The following is a 24,834-nucleotide window of genomic DNA, read 5'->3' as shown; positions in this document are numbered from 1 at the left end:
AGTAAACACGTACGCCTTGTGTGTAGAAAAGTCAAGGTTATTTTGCGCTTTCAATTTTAGCTATTCCAACCACGTGAATACACTCCAGACTTTTGATTTATATATTTCTTGTGAGTGCAAAAAGGTGGTATGTGTCATTTTGATCAAATTGGATCGATTGAGCCCATATTACTGGTCGAGCTATGAGATTTAAAAAAAATTAGTCGGGACATATATAGAAATATTTTAAAACACAGAGCAAGACCAATAAATATTGGGGGTAAGATATGTTTTGGATCAAATATTTTTGCACACTTTGATTTATCAAAACATAATAATTCTCGAACCTGGGAAGGGTTTCTGTCCATTTTAAGTATAAATAACAAGTTAAAGTGACACAAACCCCACTGGCTATTTTGGCTGTTTAATATGGAGTTCTATGGTGGTCATAAAGTCATAATTATGACTTTATGTCAAAATTGCTCTGTTGACCTATAAACACAACAAATTTGGCTGAATCCATGTAGGTGTAAATTATCAAAGGTGTAAACATTACAAATATGCCAAAAAATCAGTTTTGAAAAAAAAATTAACTAATTTCATATTATAAGGCTTTAAAGGAGCTATTAGACAATAGATTGCAATGTGCGTTTACCAAGTACAGGATGCCCAAAAGACCGAATCTTCATCATTTCCTATATATAAACCTGTTTACTCAAAAGAAGTCGTAAAATAAATCTTGACTTTATTAACACTTTAATAATGGATCGATTACACCGATTATGTCGTATATTGTTCCGGTTTTGAAGACAAAAATAATAACGACATAAAATATAATATAGATCTTTGTGTAAGATTACTACAAACCACAGATTTGCAGACTAAAGAGGGCTTACCACGCTATATCGCTCCGTCGTTATGCATGTTTTATTTCACACAGCAACAGGTTAAGTATTTCATAGTGAATACTAGCATCTATACCAGCAGGCAGCTAGTCAGTCAGCCAGCCAGTTAGGCGCACGTCAGAGTAAGACAGATATTATTTTTGATCTTTTTACTTATCCGTGGGAGGAAGGTGTGTGCATTATGAATGGTATTAGGGTGAAGCTTCACATGTCCCAGCACTGAGTGATTATCATCGTCAAGAAAATAGACCAGTACCTAGGAGCTGCTTGCATAGAGGAATGATATCGAACTAATCACTTTACGTAATTTTCAACCAAGAAATTTGGCGAGAAGTGTTTAACCAAGCAGAACCTGTCATATAAAACTCATCTCCGTTGAATGTAGCAGAGCTAATTATCTTGATTGGTTTGGGGAGGTGCATTGTTGTAATCGGCAGTGAGAAGTGTGATTTTGTTTTTGGTGGTGGCGGGAAACGATTTATCGGCGGGAGATTTTGGCGGGAGATTTCCGATTACTTTCGTCTTGTCTAATAACAACTTGTTTTTTTATTTTGGAAGGAGACGTGTTTACTGTGGTTTATAAACAAAGAGGATTTCCAACAAAGGGACTTACGCGATCTCGCTACGATAGAGAGAGAGGTGTGGTTCGGTTGGAACGAACGCTATGTCAGCTGCGGAGATTTTTAAGCTGATTGCGGTGTTGATGGTCATGTTAATGTGCCTTTTTCCAAATATTGATGCATCAGTCACAGGTAGGTTTTATGAGTGCTTTTAAACTTTTTTGTTCTTAAAAAAGATGGTATAAATCATCACTTGCAGTTCACAAATTCCCTCGATTATTTACATTACAATAATTGTATAAACAATAAAAGCGTGAACAAGCGCATAAACAAATAAACAAGCCCCTCTACAAACAAACATACACATACAAATTCGTAATTAGCAGCTACGATTTTCTTCATAGAAGAAACCATTAGTGCTTGTATTAAAATTTGCCTTTAATTTAGCAAAAGATAATAGAAAATCACAAACCTTCACAAGTATTATATTTTACCAATAAAGATCAAAGCAATCACAATTTAGACGCTAGATACAATATCGACATTATTAAAACACCATGAGTTGTTTAAGTAAACGTTTTCAAGACTCAACGTCATTTCTGTTAAGTGGTTATCAAGCGTGCCTATGGGACCCTACAATCGATCGCATTCGTATGCTTATCTGTATCAATTACTCTCACGCAGTAATTACAGTTAATATGGATGTCCGTTATGGCCTTGTACAGCACTAAAGGTGCGCGCTAAGTGAGTGCTCCTTGATCCTTCACTATTAAGTGTTCAGTAAACGGAGGTTTATCGGATGTTTACGAGGTCAAAAGAATCCTGCTAGTAACTTTTTCAAGCATTAAAATTCGAAGCTTCAATTAGATTTATTTTCCATTATATTGTAGCGTAGCGCATTTCTATCGTTTAAACTGCTATTACGTAGCCAGAGCCTGATTTCCCTGACTAAGAGCATCCAGATTTGTCTTCCCATCCGTTTGTAGTTTGAATACCTCGTCCCCATTTTGGAAAGATATTCCTTGATTCTTTAATAATGCAATATGCTATTATGCCATTATGCTATAAATAACGCATTCCTACACCTCAATGGCAGCCATAGCTGCCCACCCTTAGGTCTATCCCACCTTAAATGTGAAATGATGTGGCCTTGGCGGGGATATTAAACGGCATTCCAACACCCGTGTTACACGTAGACAAAAGAATGACGAAAGTTTATAACAAAATACAATTCAACATCGATTTTTAAGCGGCTTTAATCCATCCAATTGGGCATTAACAACACCAGTTCGGTGCAGACGGGACTCAGTAATGGCTGACTGAATTTTGACCATCACTTGGCTCATTGGATTCGTCTATAGATGAAAAAGGCTGGCCCTTATATTTCCGGGTTATGTGTAACGTCCGGTGTAACGTCTTTATGTGAGTTCTTGTGCGATACGAATGTGTAAATCATCTTACTACTTTTAGGTGAGACTTTATACTTGAAAGTTTCAGCTTTTAAATCAGTTAACATTACTTTTTTTGTTGTTCTTTTCGGGTTCTACTGTGTACAGTTTGTCTGCTTTTTCTACTGTGTACAGTTTGTCTGCTTTTTGGATGGACGATGTTAAGGTGGTACTACACCCCTGCTAAATTTTGTGACTAATTCTACACATTGGTAACAAAAGTTATGTGTATATAGGGGCAAGGAATCCAATTACTTCAATGAAATTTCAGTGATTCAAGACAAGTGGTTCATTATATATGTTAAGAAATAACATAAGAGGTACCTCTTTTCTTATCATAAATAACGTACCGCTTGTCTTGAGTCAATGAAATTCCAGTGTAGTAACTGGATTCCTTGCCCCTATAATATACATAACTTTTTGTTAATAGTGTGTTATTATTTTTTGAGAAATATGTAAAGGGGTGCAGCACCATCTTTAATGTTCTTCAATTGCTTATCCATTTGTATTTTTTGAACAAATCGTGACATTTGTTTCGTAATCTTTGTTTTAGATCGAGTGCGAAAAAGTAGTCGCTACGGGTTTATCAATCTTAGTTTTCTATTGTATCTTCAACGTCCCAGCAAACACAAAAACGTTTTTAAAACGTTTTAAATAAGTTATATTTTGGGTTTTGGTTTAGGTAAAAACGTTTTAATAACATTAAAATGTCGGGTTACATAAAGGTCATGAAATCGTTTAAAACGTTTTGTATGAAAGCACACTACAACAATATTTTTATAATGTTTTCGAAATGTCATTGTAAACTATTTTTGCTAACATGTTTGGCCAAATATTTTGTCTACACTTAAATAATATTATGTTAAAATATTTGCACCCAGCAAACACAGAAATGTTCTTAAAATGTGTTTTACAAATCGTTTTAATAACATTTAAATGTCGGGTTATATAAAGGTCGTGAAAACATTTTAAAAACGTTATTGTAAATATTTTGGGCAAACAATTTTTGTAAAATATTTTTTTCAATCCCAAAATAACATCCTGTTTAGAATGATTTGTACCAAATTTTCAAAAATGTTTTTGGAATGTTATTAAAACGTTTTTTACCCTTTATATAACCCGACATTTAAATGTTTTCTGTAAAACATTTGTGTTTGCTGTGCAGTAAATTACCAACAAATGTTTTTAATGTTATGAAAACGTTTTATACCATTAATGTACCCTTTATATAACCCGACATTTAAACGTTTTCTGACAACCTTTTATAACCTTTTGCGAATGATGTCGAAAACGTTTTGTGTTTGCTGGGGTGTTTGTTTGGCACCATCATTGGTTTAAAGCTAAGATTAGTAGAAAGATTAGAATTCTACAAGATTGGTTAACATAGATCACCTTAAATTCAATGCAATCAATATCTGGATCTCTGGAAGGCTAACCTTATCTTGAACATGTTTTTTAATCAATGAATGTTTCATCAATTTTGTTTCCTCTTGTATGTATGTATCGTTATTTGTTAGCGCCAATTCGGCTTGAATTGTGTATGGGGGCAGGGAACAATCGGCCTGAATTGTCAAAAAGTGGCTGGAAAGAACACAAAATGGGTCATTTTGGCGAAAGATGGAGGGGGACACGTCACCCCTGCCCCCCCCCCCCTTCATTGCGTTTGTTTGGTGTGGTGTCCTGGTTAATATTTGTGAAAAAAACACCTAGATATACAAGGGTCCTAGAAGTAGATATAGGAATGAATGTGGATACAAATGACCAGTTAAGATACTCTACATAAATTCAATATAATCAAATACATGTACCTGTAAATTGTCCCTACTCTTGTGAAAGGCTAATCTTATCTGAAGGGACTTTGTAAATATCAAATATTTTCCTTAATTTCCCTCAAGGTGTAATTAGATTTTCCCTAAGAAAGAAAACGACAGATTGATATGTGTCTTTTATTAAGATTCATGTCTAACCATTAATCTTATCATGGTTAAGGTCGTAGCATTTACAGATTGCTAGATGTTACGTTTGCCATGAATTTCAAACCTGTTGTAAATCTTACATTTCAATTCATATTTTAATGGCATTCATTATGCGGCTGATTATTTAGAATTTTATAACCTCTACAGACCATTATTCAAACTCGCGCACTGTGAGGGCGTATTATTCTGCAATAATGTGCAAAGCGCCATCTATATGCCTACATGTTCTACCTTGAAGTAAATATATTTGGGCAAATTATTTTCTCTTTAAATCGCACTATTTTGTGATGGAACAATAGAAATAAAGAGTGTAGCATTATCTTTTACACCCTAATAATAAATTAAATTACTTTACACAATGTTATACGACAGGCTCAATGACTGGGATGTATGACTGGCTCAATCAGTACAAATAGTTTTAACTATTAAAATAGCGCTGGCTGCTACACAGTATGACCAAATCTCTTTTAGCAATGATCCAACGGTGTAAGCAAAAGGGAACAAGCAGCAAGTTGTGTAATCAGTACCTCCCAGTCTTCCCCTCATGCCCGTCCCTCAAAATTAGCTGATTGTTTACATGAGTGTCTGTGGAGACGATCTAGAATTTTTGCTTGTTGGACACGTATTTGCCCTCCCTTACGACCGTCACATCGATATTGTAAGTCTGATTACGTCATTATTATGTTCACATACCTACGTGTACTTCGAAGTATAGATACAATAGGACTTGCCTTAACATTACAGTCACAAAACGTCTTCCACATGCTTACATACCTGCTGGAGAGGAACGGTTTAACAAAAAAAAAAGTGCATTCAAACAAAGGTAGCGGAAGCAGGGGCACGGGGACACTAATTTTTTTCAAGGGAAGACCTCCTAAAAGAAGAAAAAATAAAGAAATAATTGCCTGTGTGTCTTCCTTTTTAGCCCTAAAACACAGGTTTTTGGACGAAATAGGGTAAAGATGCAAAATTGTACGCGTTTGCGCACACTGGTCTATCTAATACCAACATTGACCTTCATTCTGGGCTAAAATTCTGAAAATGACCAATTTTTGCGCGCTTTGCGGGCAAATATCCCAGGAAAATATGCTCGCCACCAATTTTTAATGCTTCCGCCACCACTGCTTCTAAATATTAAGTTTACAATGATAACATTGTTTACAATATCCAATAATGGATCGTTTTGAAGGGCATTTTCATTCGTTTGTTTGTGGACGAAATAGAGTACGTAAAGACGCAAAATTGTACGCGTTTGCGCACACTGGTCTATCTAATACCAACATAACCCCATTATTTATACATTTTAATGTTCTGTTAGAGAGAAGCATAGAAGAAAAACAACACCCGGGAGCAATCAGCTTTTGCTATCATGTGAACTATAGTTTCAACAGCTCGTAATCTTTAAGCAATTTGAAGTTTTATGTTTTCTATGTATTATGTTGGTGACTGTGAATGACAGACTTCTCTTTCAAATTTGAAACCGTAAAATATAACGCTCACTAATATTTTAAGAAACAAATACAATAGATTGGAATTTCCAGGTAAATTTGATGATATCAGGCTCTAGTGTTTGTTATTAGTGATCACACTTCTTAGCTTAGAAATAACAACTTGGGTACATTTAAAATAAGTAATACTCGATTCATATTATATAATATGGTAGTTACATATTGCCTGAATTAATGTTTAATCATAGCGTTGTAGGTTATAAGTCAAAAGCAGGTGCTTAAGGATAATGCCTACAGCGTTGACATTCTTAGGAATGTCTTTGTAATCGTACTGGGCAGGTGAAAACTATTTTATGGTCGATTAGATCAAGAACAAGCATTGCCTCGAAGCGAGAGGTTTTTTCCTTCAACTGCGTAAACACCACAGTAATTGTCTATGTTGGGCATTATGCCTTTTTAATTTTACAACGTGGGCAACGACTTCTCTATGGATTATATTAATCCATGCAATTTTTATTGTTGTAATTTTGTAATTGATCAAACAAAGCGAAAGACCTGTGTGCGGATTAATGGTTTAAAAATGTTAATTCAGTTTAAAGAAGTGTTCTATTACATGTACATAGTTTGTTTAAATTAATTGCAAAGAGAAGGTTTTTGCTCAATCTGACCATTTATTAGTCCGTAAGATATTTTATTGAGAAAATCGCCAGTGCTACAAAAGATAGAATAATAACTTAACGTGGGTTAAACCCCGAGTAAAACCATCATAGCGTAAATGTACAATACAAACAAAGCAACGTTCAAAATAATATATAATTGCCATATAATGGTCTCTTGTCATTGTTTTTGTATTTGTTTATTTTTTGAGTGAAAAAAAAAAAAAAACTCAAGACGTCAAGACTTTTATTCCTAGTAATGCGTTGCTTCAAATTAAATAAAGAAGGTGGAAATGAATGCATGATTTGGCGTAAAACAACTCGACCTCGTTGTTTCGCCTCGTTGTTTTACTTTAAACAATTATGTCGCCAAATTAAGTATGCCAAATGTTAATTAAATTAAATAGCGCGTACGAGTATCACGTCGACGCGCACGCGCTAAAGTGTATTATAACATGTCATATCACACGGGTAAGAACCAATAAAATTGCAAGAACATTTTCAAGTGTTAAAGTATCCTTTAGTCAGCTTTAGAAAACAATGCCGGGAAATTATAATTAAGCAATCTTGTGGTTTTTAAATTTAAGTCAATATTCGAGTTAAAAATTTGTAAATAAAATTGTACAGAAAATTGCTGTTAAGACTTGCTAATTTATATTCGGATTAATTAAATATGGATTAAAATAGGAAAATTGTTTTATTTATAAATATGGTTGTATCTACGCCCGATTTCAAGAAAAAATATTTTTACTAAAAAGTATACCAATACATCGATATGAATGTGTGCATTAAAAACAAAACAAAAAAGTCAATCATGACAACTTTCTGAAACCAAAGGTTTTTGACCTATGACCTCTTGCATATAAAAGGTCAACATACAATGATCGTTTTTGGCAGTTTTGTCAGCAAAATCGTCTGAAATGTCGCGAAACCTGGTAACTGACCAACCTATGATATCTACAAATATCCTAAAATTGTGGTACCCTTTAATATCAAGAACATCAATTATAGCTAAAGCTTTTGTATAGCAAAAAAAACCAATAGCAATTATGAAAAATGTCCATTTCTATTCAAAACTTTCCATTTTTAGCCAAAAACAAACATTTTATACTGACATATTGGCACAACAGTGATCATCTAACAGGTGATATCAAAGTGGAGCAATTTTATACTTTGAATCGTTTGTATAATCAAATTCGTCCAATAAAAAGCACAAAATAATTAATACGTTTAAAACTATTCTACGCTAAATTGCAGTAAGTATGGAGATAGTATTATTGTATTGATGCTATAAATAATATTAGGTCACACGCAATATAGCCTTAATTGCTGACATTCGGGGACCCAGATAAATGATTATTTCAACAACGAACTCGACATAGTCTAATTGAAAACTGACCATGTCATCCACGAATATCCCCACAAGGATGCTTATTTAAGATATTACTGGTGTTATGAGATATTATATATATGACAACAACGTTTTCATTCGAAATCAAGGCATATCCTTAAAAGGCTGCTTGCCCAGATACAATGTAACTTTTGCATTTAACTCATGCATATGATTGCCCGTCTGAAACGTTGCATTATACATTTTATTACGGGTGCGGGTTTTGGAAGCGTTTCTAAATAACGAATAGGAAATTAAAATCTACAAGCCTTATTCAATTTCATCATCGGTAAGAGATCACCCGTCATCAATTAAACCTGCTACATTATAATAATTGCAATGATGGAATCTCTTCAAATTGTTGATAATAGATATCATGCTACATTTATTTCATTATATTTATAGTTGATACGTGGATTATTAAAATCGGCAAGCATTGTTATGCAATTCTAAAGCGATATGTTAAAGTAATAAATTGTAACATTCAATCTTAGTCATTTGGGGACAAAGTGGGTTTTTCCTTCTTCATCGATTTGCATTAAAGAAGTTTCAATTGACAAATGCAATGTTAGAATAAAGAGTTGGAAGAGGTTTGTTTAAAAGAGTTTCAGAAAACTGGAGGCGTTTCGAATGCCATTACAATTTAAAGGTATACACAGTGTTAAATTGTATCTATTAAAATATAACGAGAAGACCAGGATTGTGAACCCTTGTCTTACGACGTATTTTATGGTTACACGCTGAGGGGTAAGTTACCAACCCATAAATGAATTTCTACAACAGCACTAATGCATCGCTTACCAAATGACAGACTGTGCAACGAGCTTGATAGATCAAGCTCGTTGCACAGACTGTCATTTTGACCATAGTCGGTGGAAGCGGGTGGTGGTGACCGAAGGTTACGACCCCCTAAAAAGTCCTGTTTAATTTCAGGGACAGTCTGTGTAGCTATGTGGTTAGAGCGCTCGCCCCGCAAGCGAGGGGTCTGGGATTCAAGTCCCCGCACAGACAGGTATGCCCGGAGTTTTTACTCTGGTATATCTGCCTATGCATTATCTCGTGCGCTAGATTGTAATGTTTGAATGTTTCTATATATATTCCAATGTATGATGGATGCATAAGCCTTTACCAGAGAAACAATAAAGTCATGAAAGTGAAGACACGACATAACGTTAATATAAAGGTGATATTGACGGCATCGTTCCCCCACATTTTAAAAGATCACAGTTACGAATTTTGGCAACCGAACATGCTGGAGAAAAGGCTTGAGATGTTTAGATGGTATGATGAATAAATGAGATGCATCATTGGGTTACATACGCTTGTCCTAAGGTACGTTAGTACCCTAAACCTAACCCTAACCCTAACCAAAACCTTAACAAAAACCCTTAACCTTATCCTTACCCTGTTCCTTACCTTAGCTTCGGACTAGCGAACTCTTTTTATGTTTTGAACTATAAACAAATCCAACGAGCTACAGCAACACACTAGCGTTGTGACTGCCCAATTGGGTGGATTAAAGCTGCTTAAAAATTTATCTTATATTAAATTTGGTTGTAAACATTCATCATTCTTTTGTCTACGTGTAACACGCGTGATGGAATGAGGTTTAAAATATCCGCCGAATATCACATTTCAGGTGGGATGGGACTCAGCTGGCTGCCATTGAGGTGTATAGGAATGCGTGAAATTTGAGCCTTGGTACTATCGCCCTGTTGCCCGTCTCATCCGCTTTGATTCCTTGGTCATTTTTGGAATCACATTGTTTTGATTCACTGTGTGAGATACTAGAAAACAATATCATTGTATCAAAAAACCATTAGACCACTCACCTTTCAAATTAAATCAAGCAAAAGAGAGAGAGAGAGAGAGAAATTCTGTGTATAAATTTTCCATTAGCATCCATCATTATTAACCATTATGAAGTACTATTATGAGAGCACAGACAAATATATGGACAATTATAGTTTTCTCTTCTAATGAATAAAATAAATCGTTAGAGAAGACTGCCAGGTATTAGAAAATGCTTTTAAATGAAGCCAAGTAATTACGGTACTAAAATAAAATATTGGGCTTATAAATAAGCACTGACCAAGAATTTATATGCACTGGCAAGAAAAAAAATGATTAAAGTGGTTTATTTTATATCACGATTGTGTTACATTTAAACTTTGTATGGTGGTAAAGAGAGAGATTTAATGTGTATCGTCTTACGCAATTAGGGCTATTTGTCTGCACTCCGGAAATCATATTGTTTTGGTTAGTATTCCTTTGCAGTCAAAGAGATAATCATTGCCATATTTGGCAAATATTTACCAATCTTGTTCATATACATGTTGCTGGTTTGTTTTTCATTCGCTACAATGTGTCTACGCAGCAGCACTTAACGTTTGTCTGTCATTTTCAACTTCAAACAAAATATTTAAAAAAAAGTAAAGGAGTCGATCCTGTATAAACAGTGATCGGAGTGCCCATCTCTCTTTCATTGGCGATTGGGCCAGACTCCTCCAGGTAATGTTGCTATAGGGGGATCGCTACACCTCCTCTACAGCGAGTCTGTTACCTTCCCAGCATTTAAGAATGCCGGTACCCATTTAAACACTTGGGTGGAGAGGAGTAATCGAGATAAAGTGCCTTACTCAAGGGCACAACACGATGGCGTCGCCGGGGCTCGAACCCACAACCTTTCGATTATGAGTCAGTGCCCGTTCCGCTAGGCCACCGTGCTCCCAGAACACAAACAAAATATTGTCACAAAATGATCATAACATTAAACATTTATTATATCATTGTACTAAAACGCTTGCAAAAGGTTTTCTAAAACATATTTGTGTCAGAATTGTAATTTCTAATTTGATAAGGGGTTGTAGTCCTTTTTTTCTTTTCTTTTTTTAATTTATTGTTTTCAAATAACACATTTTTCAAATTCAAATTCAAAGTAGTTTATTCACATACATTTTACATGTTCACGTACATTGTACACATTCCCATATGAACACATTGTCTTACTAAAAAATGGAACGCAACAGCGAAAAATTGTGTCAAGGTCATTGGCGTGACAACTAAGACAAAACCAATTCAATTCAATGATTAACCCTGAAACTGTAATGTTCGCTTTAGTGAGAATACGCTATTTCCAATTTTGATTTAGTATTGCTTTTGTTTTCTTCTGATACCATCGGTTTGATCGCCATCTGTCTCTTACGTCGTTGTGCACTGATGTTTTAATATATGGATCGAGTTATTCGCGATTGGTTATTTTCTACCTATTTCAGAACTTATCTAATCGCTCAATCTTAATGTAGTCTCTGTATCGTGAATCTAAAAGGAGTGAAAAGAGTGAATATGAAGGATAGAAGGACGCTGGACAGCACCTGCTCTTGTAAACAAAATAAGTAGCATAAATCAAATACTTCAAATCAAATCACATCAAATACTAGTAAACAAGATTTTGTTAGAGTGCTGATTTTTTGTGAGGACTTTCGTAATTCATGGGTTAACTGAGACCTGAGAAAATATACCACGAAGTGTGTCGTAATATAGACTGCTTTTGTTATGACAACATCGTTGAATTTCAATTACTGCACTTCTAGCTTTATTCGGTTATTGTTTTTGTCTGTAAAGTTTTTAAGTGTACATACTAACAACATGTAGAATTACCTTAATGAACTAATTAAATATATATTTATGGAGTGCATGTGTAACCCGCGCGTGCCCTCTTGGTTATATACCTCTATGATTTCAAGATTTCCAAAGACGACGTGTCAATGTGTTACATGACTTTTAGTTTACTTTATAAATCAATTAAACGTGCTCGGAATTTGTGAAATCCACGTATTGATCTTCTAATTTCACCCTTGATTTGTCTTCAAATAGCATTGAGCTTCTTATGTCGAAACGGAATTGTTTTATTAGAGCTAGATTGCACCAATTTAGTTGTACAAAATATATGTGAAAAGCTACAGTTTTTGCAGCATCGCATACTATAAAACCTTATTGTCAGAAATCCACAGCATGCAGATTCTTAAGCGGTGAAAGCAACAAACTTAAACAAGGGAAAAGGCTTACGCATCGTACACTGGAGCATAGAATATTCAAACATTACAAACTAGCGCACGAAATCAAATTAATTATGCTTAATCGTAATTCTTAATACATGTATATCAATATACAGAGGAAATACTCCGTCTGCCTGTGAGTATGCTTTTGTTTTAGTGTCCATAGTTTTGGTTTTGATGTATATTGCTTCTGAAGACCACCAACCTCAAAAATAGGTTTACTGGACCTCTGCCAGCATTGAGAATTTTGAGATATGGCGGGCCAACATTCACACAGAGGTCAAAATTCAAATTTCTATTATGACTTGTATTGTTCAGAAAAGAGACTTCTAAGGTCGTAGGTTATCATAGGTCAGGTTATAGGTTGAGGTCAATTTCAGGCATCCATTTTGAAACAACATGTGCTATCATAATGAGGCATCGTTTTGATATTTTGTCTTTTATTGGATACATATTCAAATGGCATATATTGGAATAACTATGTTACTATGGGATGTAAATGGTGAGTACATTATTTAGATTGCCTAGTAGAAATTGATTTGATAAACAAAGGTAAAATAGAATTGGCATCTTCCTTGGGTTATTGGATCGTCGTGTCTTTATTTCTTAAACGATTTCAATGAATGACTATTGGCTGCTTATTCCAATATTATGACATATCTGTCTTTGTCTATACAGTGATGAACATAACTGGTACCTTATAATTCTTTTGGGTATACGAAATCCACTGGTTGTAAGCTTTCCAAAATGAAGTGGATTTGAAAAAAGATTGACTGCACGAATCTGGTAAACAATTCAAATAAATTTACTTGCAAAAAAGGATTTTCTTTTGGTCAGAATAAAACTAAAATAAGAATCCTTGGACCATTACTTCTTAGATGCCCTATGAATTTTCTTCCTACGATATTCATTCTTAGACAGGTAGCTACCTGCATTTTTTTGACATATTAATAGCATAGAAATTTGTATTAAAACTACGATTTCCTTTTGCATTTCAACAATGTATGCTGGGACCCGGGGCTGGGACCAAATGGCCGTACAGGCTCGTACTGCAATATATACCTATTTGATATTTAATAGTTGATTTTAATTTCGTCGTCCATCTATCACAATATATTTACCCCTTATCATTGATTTAAATACCACATTAAACCACTATCAGTGCTGAGATAAGCGCATGTACAGCCACATTCATATATTAGAAGACTATTAGCGTATTGTGATAGATCGAATAAGATAAAGTCAGCTCTAAAGGGGATTTTAAATAAGGACCTTAAATAAAATATTTCAAAATCCTTAACATTACTCATCTATAAGGGTTATTCACTGAGTAAGTGATGATATGATAACATGATATAAATATTATAAACTCGTGAAATTATACTAAGCCAAAAAAGAAACTTATAATTTTTCACAAGGTCATATCTTAAAATCCTGGTCATCAATATTAACCAGAATTACACACAGAATTGCCTCTATACTCTACTCTAAATACATGTCAGCTACCAAGCAGTTGTCCAACAGCAAAATGCACTGATATGGAAAAGCTTCCTGGACCAAATTCACAGCACAATAATTGGCACCCAGCACAAGAAATCTGTGAGAATCGTTGAACAGATTCCTATTTTTCCGAGCTCGCGCCCGCATTCAAGAGAATCAAATCCGTTAAATGTTAAAGTTTCAATGACATGAATATCTACAAATCGCAAGTGACAAAATTATGATCTGATTGTGCATGCCTTTCATGTTTTATTTTTAATAAAGCCGGACATCAAAATGTATGCGGGATATGAGGCTCATCCGGTCGCTTAAATTTTACCCACGGGTTATAACGATTTAAAAGCAATACCAAGGGTATATGTTTTCAAATTTCTTCTAAATCAGTGCTTTCATTTGAAGTAGATTTGTGATAAGTATTTATCACAACAATGCATTTGTTAACCACTTTCTTTAACCTGTTTTGCCATATTGACGTGAACCATCTTGAATTCATATTTACATTGCTAGAGATAAGCGATTTGCTGTTCACCGATACATTCTATAGATTTTTATTCCTGCCCCGATCGAATATAATTTATCGCTTTTCTTAAGAATAATTGTTGATATTTTGGTTGCATGTTTTTATCGAAACTTTGTTCATGGAATTACACAACATCAACTTTAAAGAGATTTGTTGGAAATGGGTCACGAATCGATAATAAGGTCATGTTTAAACTAAAAGTTTTTGTAAAATATTTTAAGATCCGCGCAGGGGTGAAAATGTGGCCTACCGCACTACATGAATAAATCACCTCGTGCTTTGTAAACGGGGCTAACAACATCGGCTGATGACGAGGAAGTTCCTCGAAAGCGCTCCCGGTAATTAATAATTTTCATTGTTATTACCACTACGTATTAATCTGCAATTCTACATAACAATTAACCAGTTACACCAGTTTGCAGGGGGAGCTGATCTTGAAGCAAGTACATTCAAATAACAGTATACTACTTTCTATCAAGTTGTCTGTAATTTCATATGATATTTTAAAATATTCAAAGAAAAGGAAAATGTCAAAAAACAATTCTGTGAGGAAACAAATATTATCATTCAAATTATGAGTGATTGGAAAAGAAACATAAACGGATATCTTGATTGTCTTTCTTTTTTCTTTTTCTTTCTTTCCTTTTTTCCCCCCATCCTTTCTTTCTTTCGTTTATTTCGTTTTATCTTTCGTTCTGTCGTCCACTTGTTCTTGCTCGTTCATTGTTGTTGTTTCCGAGCTCGCGCCCATATTGAAGCGACTCACATCCACTAAAATAGAAACAAGTCGATTAAAGTTTTAACGACATAAATATCTACAAATCGCAAGTGACAAAATACGATCTGATTGTGCATGCCTTTCATATTTTATTTTTAATCAAAATGTATGCGGGATGTGAGGCTCATCAGGTCGTTTCAATTTTACCCGCGGGTAATAACAATTTAAAAGCAATACCAAGGGCATATGTTTTCAAATTTATTCTAAATCAGTGCTTTCATTTGGAGTAGATTAAACTTACGATTCAACCAGACCGAGATAAGTATTTATCACAACAATGAATTTATTAACCATTTTCTTTAACCTGTTTTGCATACCGACGTGAACCATCTTGAATTCGACTTGCTGTTTACTGATATTTTAATAGATTTTATTCCTGCCCCGATCGTATATAATCTTTTGATTTAATAATTGTTGACATTTTGGCTGCATGTATTTATCAAAACTTTGTTCACGGAATTACACAACAGCAACTTTTAAGGGATGTGTTGGAAATGGGTTAAGTATCTTTCTTGTTTTCTTTCGTTTTTTTATTTCTTTTCTTTTATCTATCATTCTTACATAATAAAATACATTAGAATACACTAGACACACTTTCACTAAGTTTTAATGCAAAAGTCTGCAAAAAGGAATACCCTAAACATAATGATTATATGCACTGACTTCGAGCAAAATATTTGTAAAATTTACATATTAATGAGCCTTACGTTTGACAAAAGTGTTGTTGTTTCAGCCGTCTTTACAACATAACTCAAGAACCACAGGACCTACAAAAGAATATCTGTGATATTTGAATTCTTCTACACACTCGCTATGAAATGATCAATGCAATTTTTGCCAAAGCTCACTGCCATTCGCAAGATGCCGAGAACTACCAAATCGCAACAGTTTAAAATAGTTGCTAACCTTAATGTAGGGAAAAGTAGTGAAGCAAATTAGCAAAGAGTTACACCCAACCAATGTTTTAATTGGTGTAACGTAATGAAGGAAATTACCGAAGAGTTGCACACAACCATTGTCTTTGGTTTTATGTTTTCCATTGGCATCGTTTATTAGCACATTTTCTCTTGTTACAAAGTTGGTAAAAGCTGGGTTTGTATGAATTTGAGCAAATCGAAAATTGTCGCTAAAACATTCTACTGCGAATGAATCCCCTTCCCCGCGGGTTTGTGGTTCGTATGCAATACTTATTGTTACTGTTTTAAAAAGTGTAACGTGACATTGAATACCTGAAATATTTCTTACATCACGGGCAAAAGAAACACAAAGTGGCTTTGATTTCTGAATTGAGAGAAACTTTTGAGCTATCATGTTGTGCAATTTTAGTACATTGTTTAGACAAGTACATGCAAATCTAATATTGGCGAATAAAATCAAAAGTGATTGTGTTTTCAAACGTAGCATGTCCAAAAACGTGATTGACTGAGAAGCAAACATGTTTTGACAATTTTGAAAATGTTTATAAATGCGTTGTTTGTTTTCCTGGTCATTTTAGATTCGCATTACTGGAGAGCTATGAAATGAAAATTGACAGTACTGTCTACCTATTCCAATTCGTTTTTGTCATTACCAGTTATTCATTTCAATATAGACATCGGTATCATTGTGTAACTTACGCAATCTCCCACACTCCTCATAAAATATACTAATAATACATAAATAGTCATTATCGCTTGTCTTTTTGAAGATGCTTGCTTGACCATTACCAATGTTTGTTTTGCAGACTCGACTAGGTCAATCAACGTTAACAATATTCTCCCACTTCAAGTGTCCAGGCTGTGTTACTGCGATTGCGAATTCACTCTGGGTGACAACATTCGCTTAAGCACTGGCCATCTAAAAGGACAATAAACAGCTATGAACCGTCAAGATCATCGTAGTTTAACACATTATATATTTCTGTAGTGCTGCAGACCACTAGCTGAATGTCGCCTGACATCATTAAAATAGCAAAGGCCTTTGAGTATAATTCTAATCTAGTATTTATATTTTCAAATTTTCTTGGTTAGGAAATTTTACGCTGAATTGATCTGTCTTCTCAAAAAAAAAACAATAAAGAAACCTTTTCTGAGCCACTGAAAAAACGAAATTTCTATGTTGCACTCACGCCAATGCAACATGACATTCTTAAGTGCGGAGGTGATTTTTTAATTTGTTCTGTCTCTTTTTATTCCAAGGGTCGCCAAAGGCATTCATCATGATGATGACAGCAACGCTCGTACTGTTGAAAAAACATGAACTACAAAATATTGCTTTTATTTTTCATTTTTCAATATGAACATGCGGTGTTTTGTTTTTGTTTTTTGTTGGACATCACGTCCTGGACCTTGCACCCTAATAATAAAGGACCTATACCATAATGCCTACGTGAAAACACAAAATATTTAGAAATATTGTGATGTCGTTTAATAAATTTCAAATAAGGTGTATCTAACGATATACGATGAAAATACAAGGAGTGAGCAAGTTTGAGCACGCCGTAACGATGAAATTAAAAGTTCTTGTCCATTTTAATTTTGGAATCTCAAAAGGGTACATGCCCCTCAGTTCTCAGTTTTGTAAGTAAACTAGGAGTCACTCGCATACGTTTAAAGATTTAATAAGTATTTACCAATAAATCACCTGCTATACGGTTTACGAAAGACTCATTCTGACACCGTTTTAAAACATTCTATGAAGTAGCAGGTTTGTGAGATGTAGCCTATAAATAAACTATCAAAAAGTAATCGCCCCATTTAAATAATGGCTATTATTCCTAAACCGTTAATTGTATGCCAAATTTGGAATATGCAGTCGAAGCAGAATTTATTTCTGCGCATTATGACACCCCATTTGTTGCAATGGTTCCATACTTTATATCGCAGCGTACATTTAAATGAGAGTAACTCAAGATTTGAAAGTTACAGCAAAGTCCTATTGCCTTGTATTCAGTGTCCATGGAAGACAATAAAACAAAATGTCATTATTCACATCAGTAGTCATTGTTTACTTAATCCCATGTTAAAACATTACAAGTTCAATGTTTTCTGTGACCAAGAAGGTCACAAGAAGTGGAATACCAAGGGTTATATCTGTTGTGAACACCTCCCAATCAGTAAATTTTAAAAGTAACTTTACCACTTAAAGGACAACTTGCAATTGTATTCCATTTAGGACCTTGATCCCCTTCAAATGCATGAAACAAAAAGAATAACCCAATGAGAGCTGCTAAGATTTCCTTCAATGGATCAATGGATACTGAATGCAAGGCCATAGGATTGGGCTATTCCAGAAAATAGGTGCACACCCCCTATAGAGGAGTAAATTTTCAAAGAAAAGTCTGGATTTCCAAGTCTGCTTTCTGAAAACGACTGGAATTCCAGTTGCCAATGTTACTGGAAAAAGCTTGGAAATCCAATCAAATGAAGGAAATATCACGGAAATGTTGAAAATGAGCTCTCAAATTGAGGATTTCTGATTTTGAACTATTTTTCTGCCGGATTTTTTTGCCTTTGGGCACTTTAAAAGTCTGGATTTCCAACAGTCATGACTGGACAAAAAGTCCGGATATCCGAACTCCTCTATAGGGGGTGTGCGTCTATTTTCTGGAATAGCCCATTTTGCTGCTTGGGTTACTTGCATTAAAATGTACGCTGCGACATCAAAATTGGGACCATAGTAACAAAGTAGGTTTCATAATGCGCAGAAATAAATTCTGCTTCGACTGCATATTCCACATTTGGCATCGGCAATCGGTTTAGGAACAATGACCATTATTATTTAAAGGTGGTAATTGCTTTTTAGTAGATGTTTAGTTACGTGCATAATGAAAGATAAGAAATTAGTTAGTGTAGCTTTTGAGTCGAGGGCAATTATTTGTTTGGAATGAAGTATTTAAGACCCTCTATAACAAGGCTCCACGTGTGAGCATGACTCGGCCCTTTAAATTCCAAAAATATTCTGAGCCTACAAAAGTAGGGCACATGTTTCTTCAAGTCATTTTCGGAATGCAGGAGCTTTAACGGTACAGATAACTATTGCCTGAACTAATTCTAACTGATAAAATAAAAGAAAACGCTGTTTACGTCTTTTGGGCTTTGGAGATTGAATCAAGAATTTGGCACAGTGCTGATAGCAACACTGTTAAATTTTTTGAAAGTTGTCTTATTTCTTTTATTTTTTATCTAAATCCATCTGTAATGGCCAGTGTGATACTATAAAGACGTTTGCAATTTGCCCATGCACGCTTCTTTGACATGTTTGAGAAATCAAGCATGTTTTAAACATTCAGCATTCAGCTCAGCGACCCGATCAATAAAAATAAGAAAGCTATCTGCAAAATAGAGCTATTTCAGTTGAAATCCATCCACCCCCTATGGAAGACATGACCTTAAATAGCCATATAGGGGATGTAGATTTATAATGGGGCCACCCATTCAGGTAACCACATTTGTAATTCACACTCCCTGTGTGGATGATTAAGGTTATGTCTTACATAGGGTATGTATGAATTTCAAATAGAATAGCCATTTGTTTTTGAGCTATGAACTGATTTACCTTATGTTTTCATTTCAAAATATAACTTGGCTTTCTTCTAAGTCACATGTTTATGGTATTTACATATAATTAGAAGTGAATTCGAAATCAATTTTCATGATGCAAAAATTATGAAAATTATGAAGATCTGAAGATCGATTTTCCTCATTTCCATGATGGGGGTCACACTTACAAAATTTCATTTCAAGAATACGAACAACCAAGTTTTACAATTATATTCTATGAAATTAATTCACCAAGAATGAAAATCACGAGACGAGACGGTCATCGGATCTATTATATAGTCGTGTAATTCATTACCACACTGCAAAAAATATTTTACTCAACACTGAGTAAAAAGATCACAGCTCAACAGTTGAGTAAAAAATTACTCAACATTGAGCTCATATAGGTCACAACTCAACAAATGAGTAAATAATTACTCAATAAAAAGGTCACAGCTCAACAGTTGAGTAAAAAATAAATTGAGTAATTTTTTACTCATTTGTTGAGTTGTGAACTATATGAGCTCAATGTTGAGTAATTTTTTAGTTTACTCAACTGTTGAGCTGTGAACTTTTTACTCGGTGTTGAGTAAAATATTTTTGCAGTGCATTATCTACATCAGATCAGACGTATTCATGGTAATAACTACATTTGGTTCACGTAATCATTAAGAATAGAGTTATCTGAGGGCACATTCTCCGATAAAGTGTTCAAAAAGCCAAATTTGTGTCGCCCATAGTTTCAAGTCGTATTGAGACTTGTTTCGTCAGAAAGAAATGACTTTTTTAAATATAACTAATACTTAGGAGTTGCTTTCTAAAATGTGTGGGGCTAGAGGTTCTAACATGCCTAGAAAGTATAAAACAATAAAGCTGATTATGCATATCCATTGTTTTCCTCCATGTCGCCAGCCAAGGTGCGTTCCGTATAATGTGTCCCTGTTCGCTATACATGCGCGCATAATAATGGATTATAGGTACTTTTCATTAGCTGGTATCATGCCCTAATTATAAAGTATAAAACATCACAACGCAGGTTATTAAATTTTTCCAACAGGTCTTTGAGACTATGTCGTCAATATTGTTCACAGATACGTTACCATATTTCTAATGGATAGCAATCTGTCAAAATAACTAGCTATATGAATGTTCTCATATGTGATGGATCAAGCAGGCTCCATAGTTATATTATATATGTGGTACATAACACAATGGTTTCAAAGTAAAAAAATTAGGTCTATTAATGGCAAAAAATCCTGACGTTACGTTCATGTCGTCACAGATACGTTACCTAAATTCTACTCCCCTCGGAAAAAACGCTGTGATAAATGAAGCCAAATACCATACCAGACTTTAGTACTTTGGGTGATGACTGATCAAGTATGAGTATTAAGTCGGTAAGTTTTTACACTTGCACGATTAAGACAAAAGTGTGAAAAGGCTTCACAGATACGTTACCACTGATACGTTACCACCAATGCGTACAAGTAATATTGCTCAAAAATTCAGTATTGTTGAAAAATCACCCATGCGTTGTTTTGTGCTCTGAAACTATTAAAGTTTACGACTCTGAATGATTTTCATGAATTCTTCGTGGTTGGAATTTTGCAATTTGCGAGACCAAACTTGGACGCTTTATCGGAGAATGGGCCTAAGGATAGTTTGTGACTATTCATTACTACTCTTGATTACGACCACTGAGGTTATCGCAATAGAAGAGTCATTAAAAACGTTTTTGTCGCAGATGAAGAACTGTTAAATGGTGCAAAGTAATAATAACATACTAAGGTGTAGAGGAACTACAATTAATAGATGTTCTTCTTTTACCAGCGCTGAATGCTATATTTAGAATGCATGAACAGCAGATGCTTTCACTCAGATGACATGGATGAGGTTAGGAAACCAGAGCTATTAATATAATACTTAGAAACCACTTAGGTATAGTTGATTTCATCAAAGTAAACATGAATCGACCGTCTTGTTTTAAAATTCTAAGCGATTTTTTGTACAGGGCCCATATAACTATGTGTGCCGATCATTACTCGGAAAAAAGTATGAGTTTAACTCGACGAAAACCACACAAACATAACCTAAATAAAACATAGGCGATATGATATCTCATGCTGATGATGTAATTGCGCCATCGATTTTAAAGGAGATCTAAACAGACGGTGTACTTTCTGTTTTAACTATTGTGCATTTCGACAGTAATTTGGGTTAAACTCACTAGTCTATCATTTGATAGCCTTGGGTTCAATTTCTGATTGTAAATAAGCTTAGAGACTATTGTCAGGGCCGTGACACTCGTATTCAATCCCTGTAAAGGCTACTGACAATCGATCTTGAGTTTCCCGTCACATAATTTCTGAAAACAAATAGTACTACAGCTGCTAAGCTGAAGCATTGTGCACTTTTTAGTAGAAGCATGAGGATTTCCACACATGGACGGTCCAATGTTGGTTTTAAGACGTAGAGCCATTTTGGATTTGACTCCTGGTGATGGCTAGAGGTCACGAAAGGTCATACAGGGGTAAAAATCAAAAATGCCCCGATCTTTTTTGACTGATACTTACTCGTCTGATTACAATGATTAAAAAAAATGTATAGTTTGCGCTATCTACGATTGTTGCTGAGTTATCTTACAAAAACCTCATTTTTAGGTAAAATATCACATTTTTGGTTGTACCGGGGTAAACAATTTCAACTTACTTTTAGCAAAAATAGTGTCAAATTGCTCGTCTTGACATATGAATCAAGAAATGGTATAGAACTTACCTTTCAAACTGTTTACTTTACTTGTTGTGTGCAATGGAAATCAAAGATCAACAGTGTTTCTATGGACACCCGGCACCCAATGGTCTTTGACCTTGTTTGCCCTCTATCTCTGCAGGTGAACATAGGCAAAACTATTCTTTTCCTGGTTCCTGTCAGCTACACGAACAATTTGCCACCACTTTTTTCAAACTTGGTGCAAGTTGAAATAACCAAAAAAGTGCCTAAAAATGTGGTTTTTGTACGATAACTCCATAACAATAGATAACACAACTATACATTGTTTCAATCCTTGTGATGAGAAGAGTAATTTGGTATGTCTCTCTACAAGATCGGAGCATTTTCAATTCTTCTACTAAAAAGTGCACAATGGCTCCCTGTTTGGAAGCTTCGCAGCTATACTAAGGGAACTTTTTCATTATCATTAATCATTATTTGTCTGACTTTCATTATACAAGGTGTCCCAGAAAAAATTACCGGGCAAATGAATTTGGACGTGAGTCGAGAAATAGACATCAGAATCTAAAAATCAGTGTGTAGCACATTTTATTCTGCATCTTATACGCTAATTTTACTGGAATCGGTTGACTGATTGCGAAGAAATTAGCGATTACATAACACATGCGTCAATTCACTTCATTCCAAGTTTGAAAGAAAGTATACGCTTATGTCCTCCTGTATGCTCTACATAGGGTGTTGTATTCCTATAAAAGACAAAATAAGCGCAGGCCATAATTCGCACCATATACTACTTATTTTTGTGCTCAATATCTGTCAAATCTCGACCTCGACAGACCTTCGCTTTCAAAGCACACAATATCAAAAGACAAAAATAAATCGAGTGTCTCAACCGTTTTAGTTAAAACTACTTCAATGTTTATTTTAATACAAGAGGTTACTTCCTTAAATTCTAATAAGTAGACTTCAAAATACATCTGCTTTCAAAATATGATTTCAATAACCAAATTTGTCTTCACGTAAAACTTCATTGTAATAAGTGCACTTTGAGAAATGTGTCTACCTTCAAATTATGATTTCAGTAACCAAATTTAGCTTCATACAACGCTTAAATAAACACCGTCTCTTTCATTTAAGCACGAACGAGTTGTTGATACGTTTCTCGACTGCTTCGAAATATGCAAGACAATGATTGAAAAGGCTTGTAAAATGTTTTTCAAGACGTGTCATCGTTCTTGTTGGATATTTTCAATTTGAGGGGGAAACAACAACTGATTTTTTGAACAGTCTCACCTTGATCCTTGGTCAGAAAAAACTTCCTAGCTATGTTACCTATTTCGCATAATTATGGGTAAACATCCAATTTACTGAACAGGGGACACAAAAACTACCTGACACAGATGGTGTGCAAAATGACAATGCCGTAAACATGTACATTTTGTTTCTGTTCAGTGGCGTTGCGTGGGTCATCACATGGGGGGGCACCGACCATGATTGGGGGGAACCGGGTCTGATGGGGGGCACAAGCCGTTTTTCGGCAATTTTCCTATCCCCCCGTGCCCCCTGCCCCTATGACGCCACTGTTTCTGTTCCCTATTTCAAAATTGGCAAATGTTATTCTGCACAGCAAACATGATTCGACCTTTGCAGTACTTAAACCTGGTTAACAGGAAATTTCTCAAGCAAAATCAATCGATAAAGTCTAGCCCATCCTCCACATTGAATGGTGGACTGTACTTATGCCCAAATATGGCACTTGCCAATCAATAATCACCGACTTGGAATCCCCAGGCTCTCTCCACTGACCAAAGTTATGGACAGATATGGGAGTTGTTTTTGCTGTTATTTGTCACTTACATATCAGGGAGGTACAAACATTTGCAGATGCCACACCTACTCAGTTTTTAGCCTACATGTACTATTATATATTATTCTTGATTGATTGTCAAGTGGTTTAGCTTTAATGCCCTTCGGAAGAGAGCGGTCCACAAGTGAGTGATAGTCACTAAAAGTTGCATTCGATTTACACAGGGAATTTTGCAGGCCATGCGTGCCCTTCCTTACTAAATCACCAAAGTGCGAATATTTTCAAACATCTAAATTAGCTAAAAATTTAGGACATGCTACAAAACTATATTTTCTAGAATTTCAGAGAGTACAAAACATATTGGCCGGTTATTTTTTACAGAGTGACGTTAACTAGGCAATGCCCTATACCTATAAGATACACTGTTTGTAGAGGTCACGCGTCAATGGTGAGAGCACTGTGTATTGTGTATAGGAAAATGAACAGTAACTGCAGTATGCATAAAATGTTTTTCCTTTCGAAGTACGAATGTTGACTGCAAAAATGTTTTAGGCGAGTG

The 24,834-nt window shown here is 35.0% G+C and overlaps 1 protein-coding gene across 1 annotated transcript in view; it reads left to right on the top strand.

Annotated features, from left to right (window-relative positions):
• Positions 1-931: 931 nt before the first annotated feature.
• Positions 932-24,834, top strand: part of LOC140155110 (uncharacterized) — a 66,874-nt gene continuing 42,971 nt past the window's right edge. The window contains exons 1-2 of the mRNA XM_072177817.1: positions 932-1,006; positions 1,443-1,636. Coding sequence (XP_072033918.1) covers positions 1,549-1,636 — 88 coding nt within the window. The 5' untranslated portion in view covers positions 932-1,006; positions 1,443-1,548. The remainder of the gene's footprint in view (positions 1,007-1,442; positions 1,637-24,834) is intronic.

Source organism: Amphiura filiformis, chromosome 1 (assembly GCF_039555335.1).
Source record: "Amphiura filiformis chromosome 1, Afil_fr2py, whole genome shotgun sequence".
Classification (NCBI taxonomy): domain Eukaryota; kingdom Metazoa; phylum Echinodermata; class Ophiuroidea; order Amphilepidida; family Amphiuridae; genus Amphiura; species Amphiura filiformis.
The sequence above is the reverse complement of the archived record's forward strand: the minus strand, read 5'-3'. Positions and strand labels throughout refer to the sequence as shown.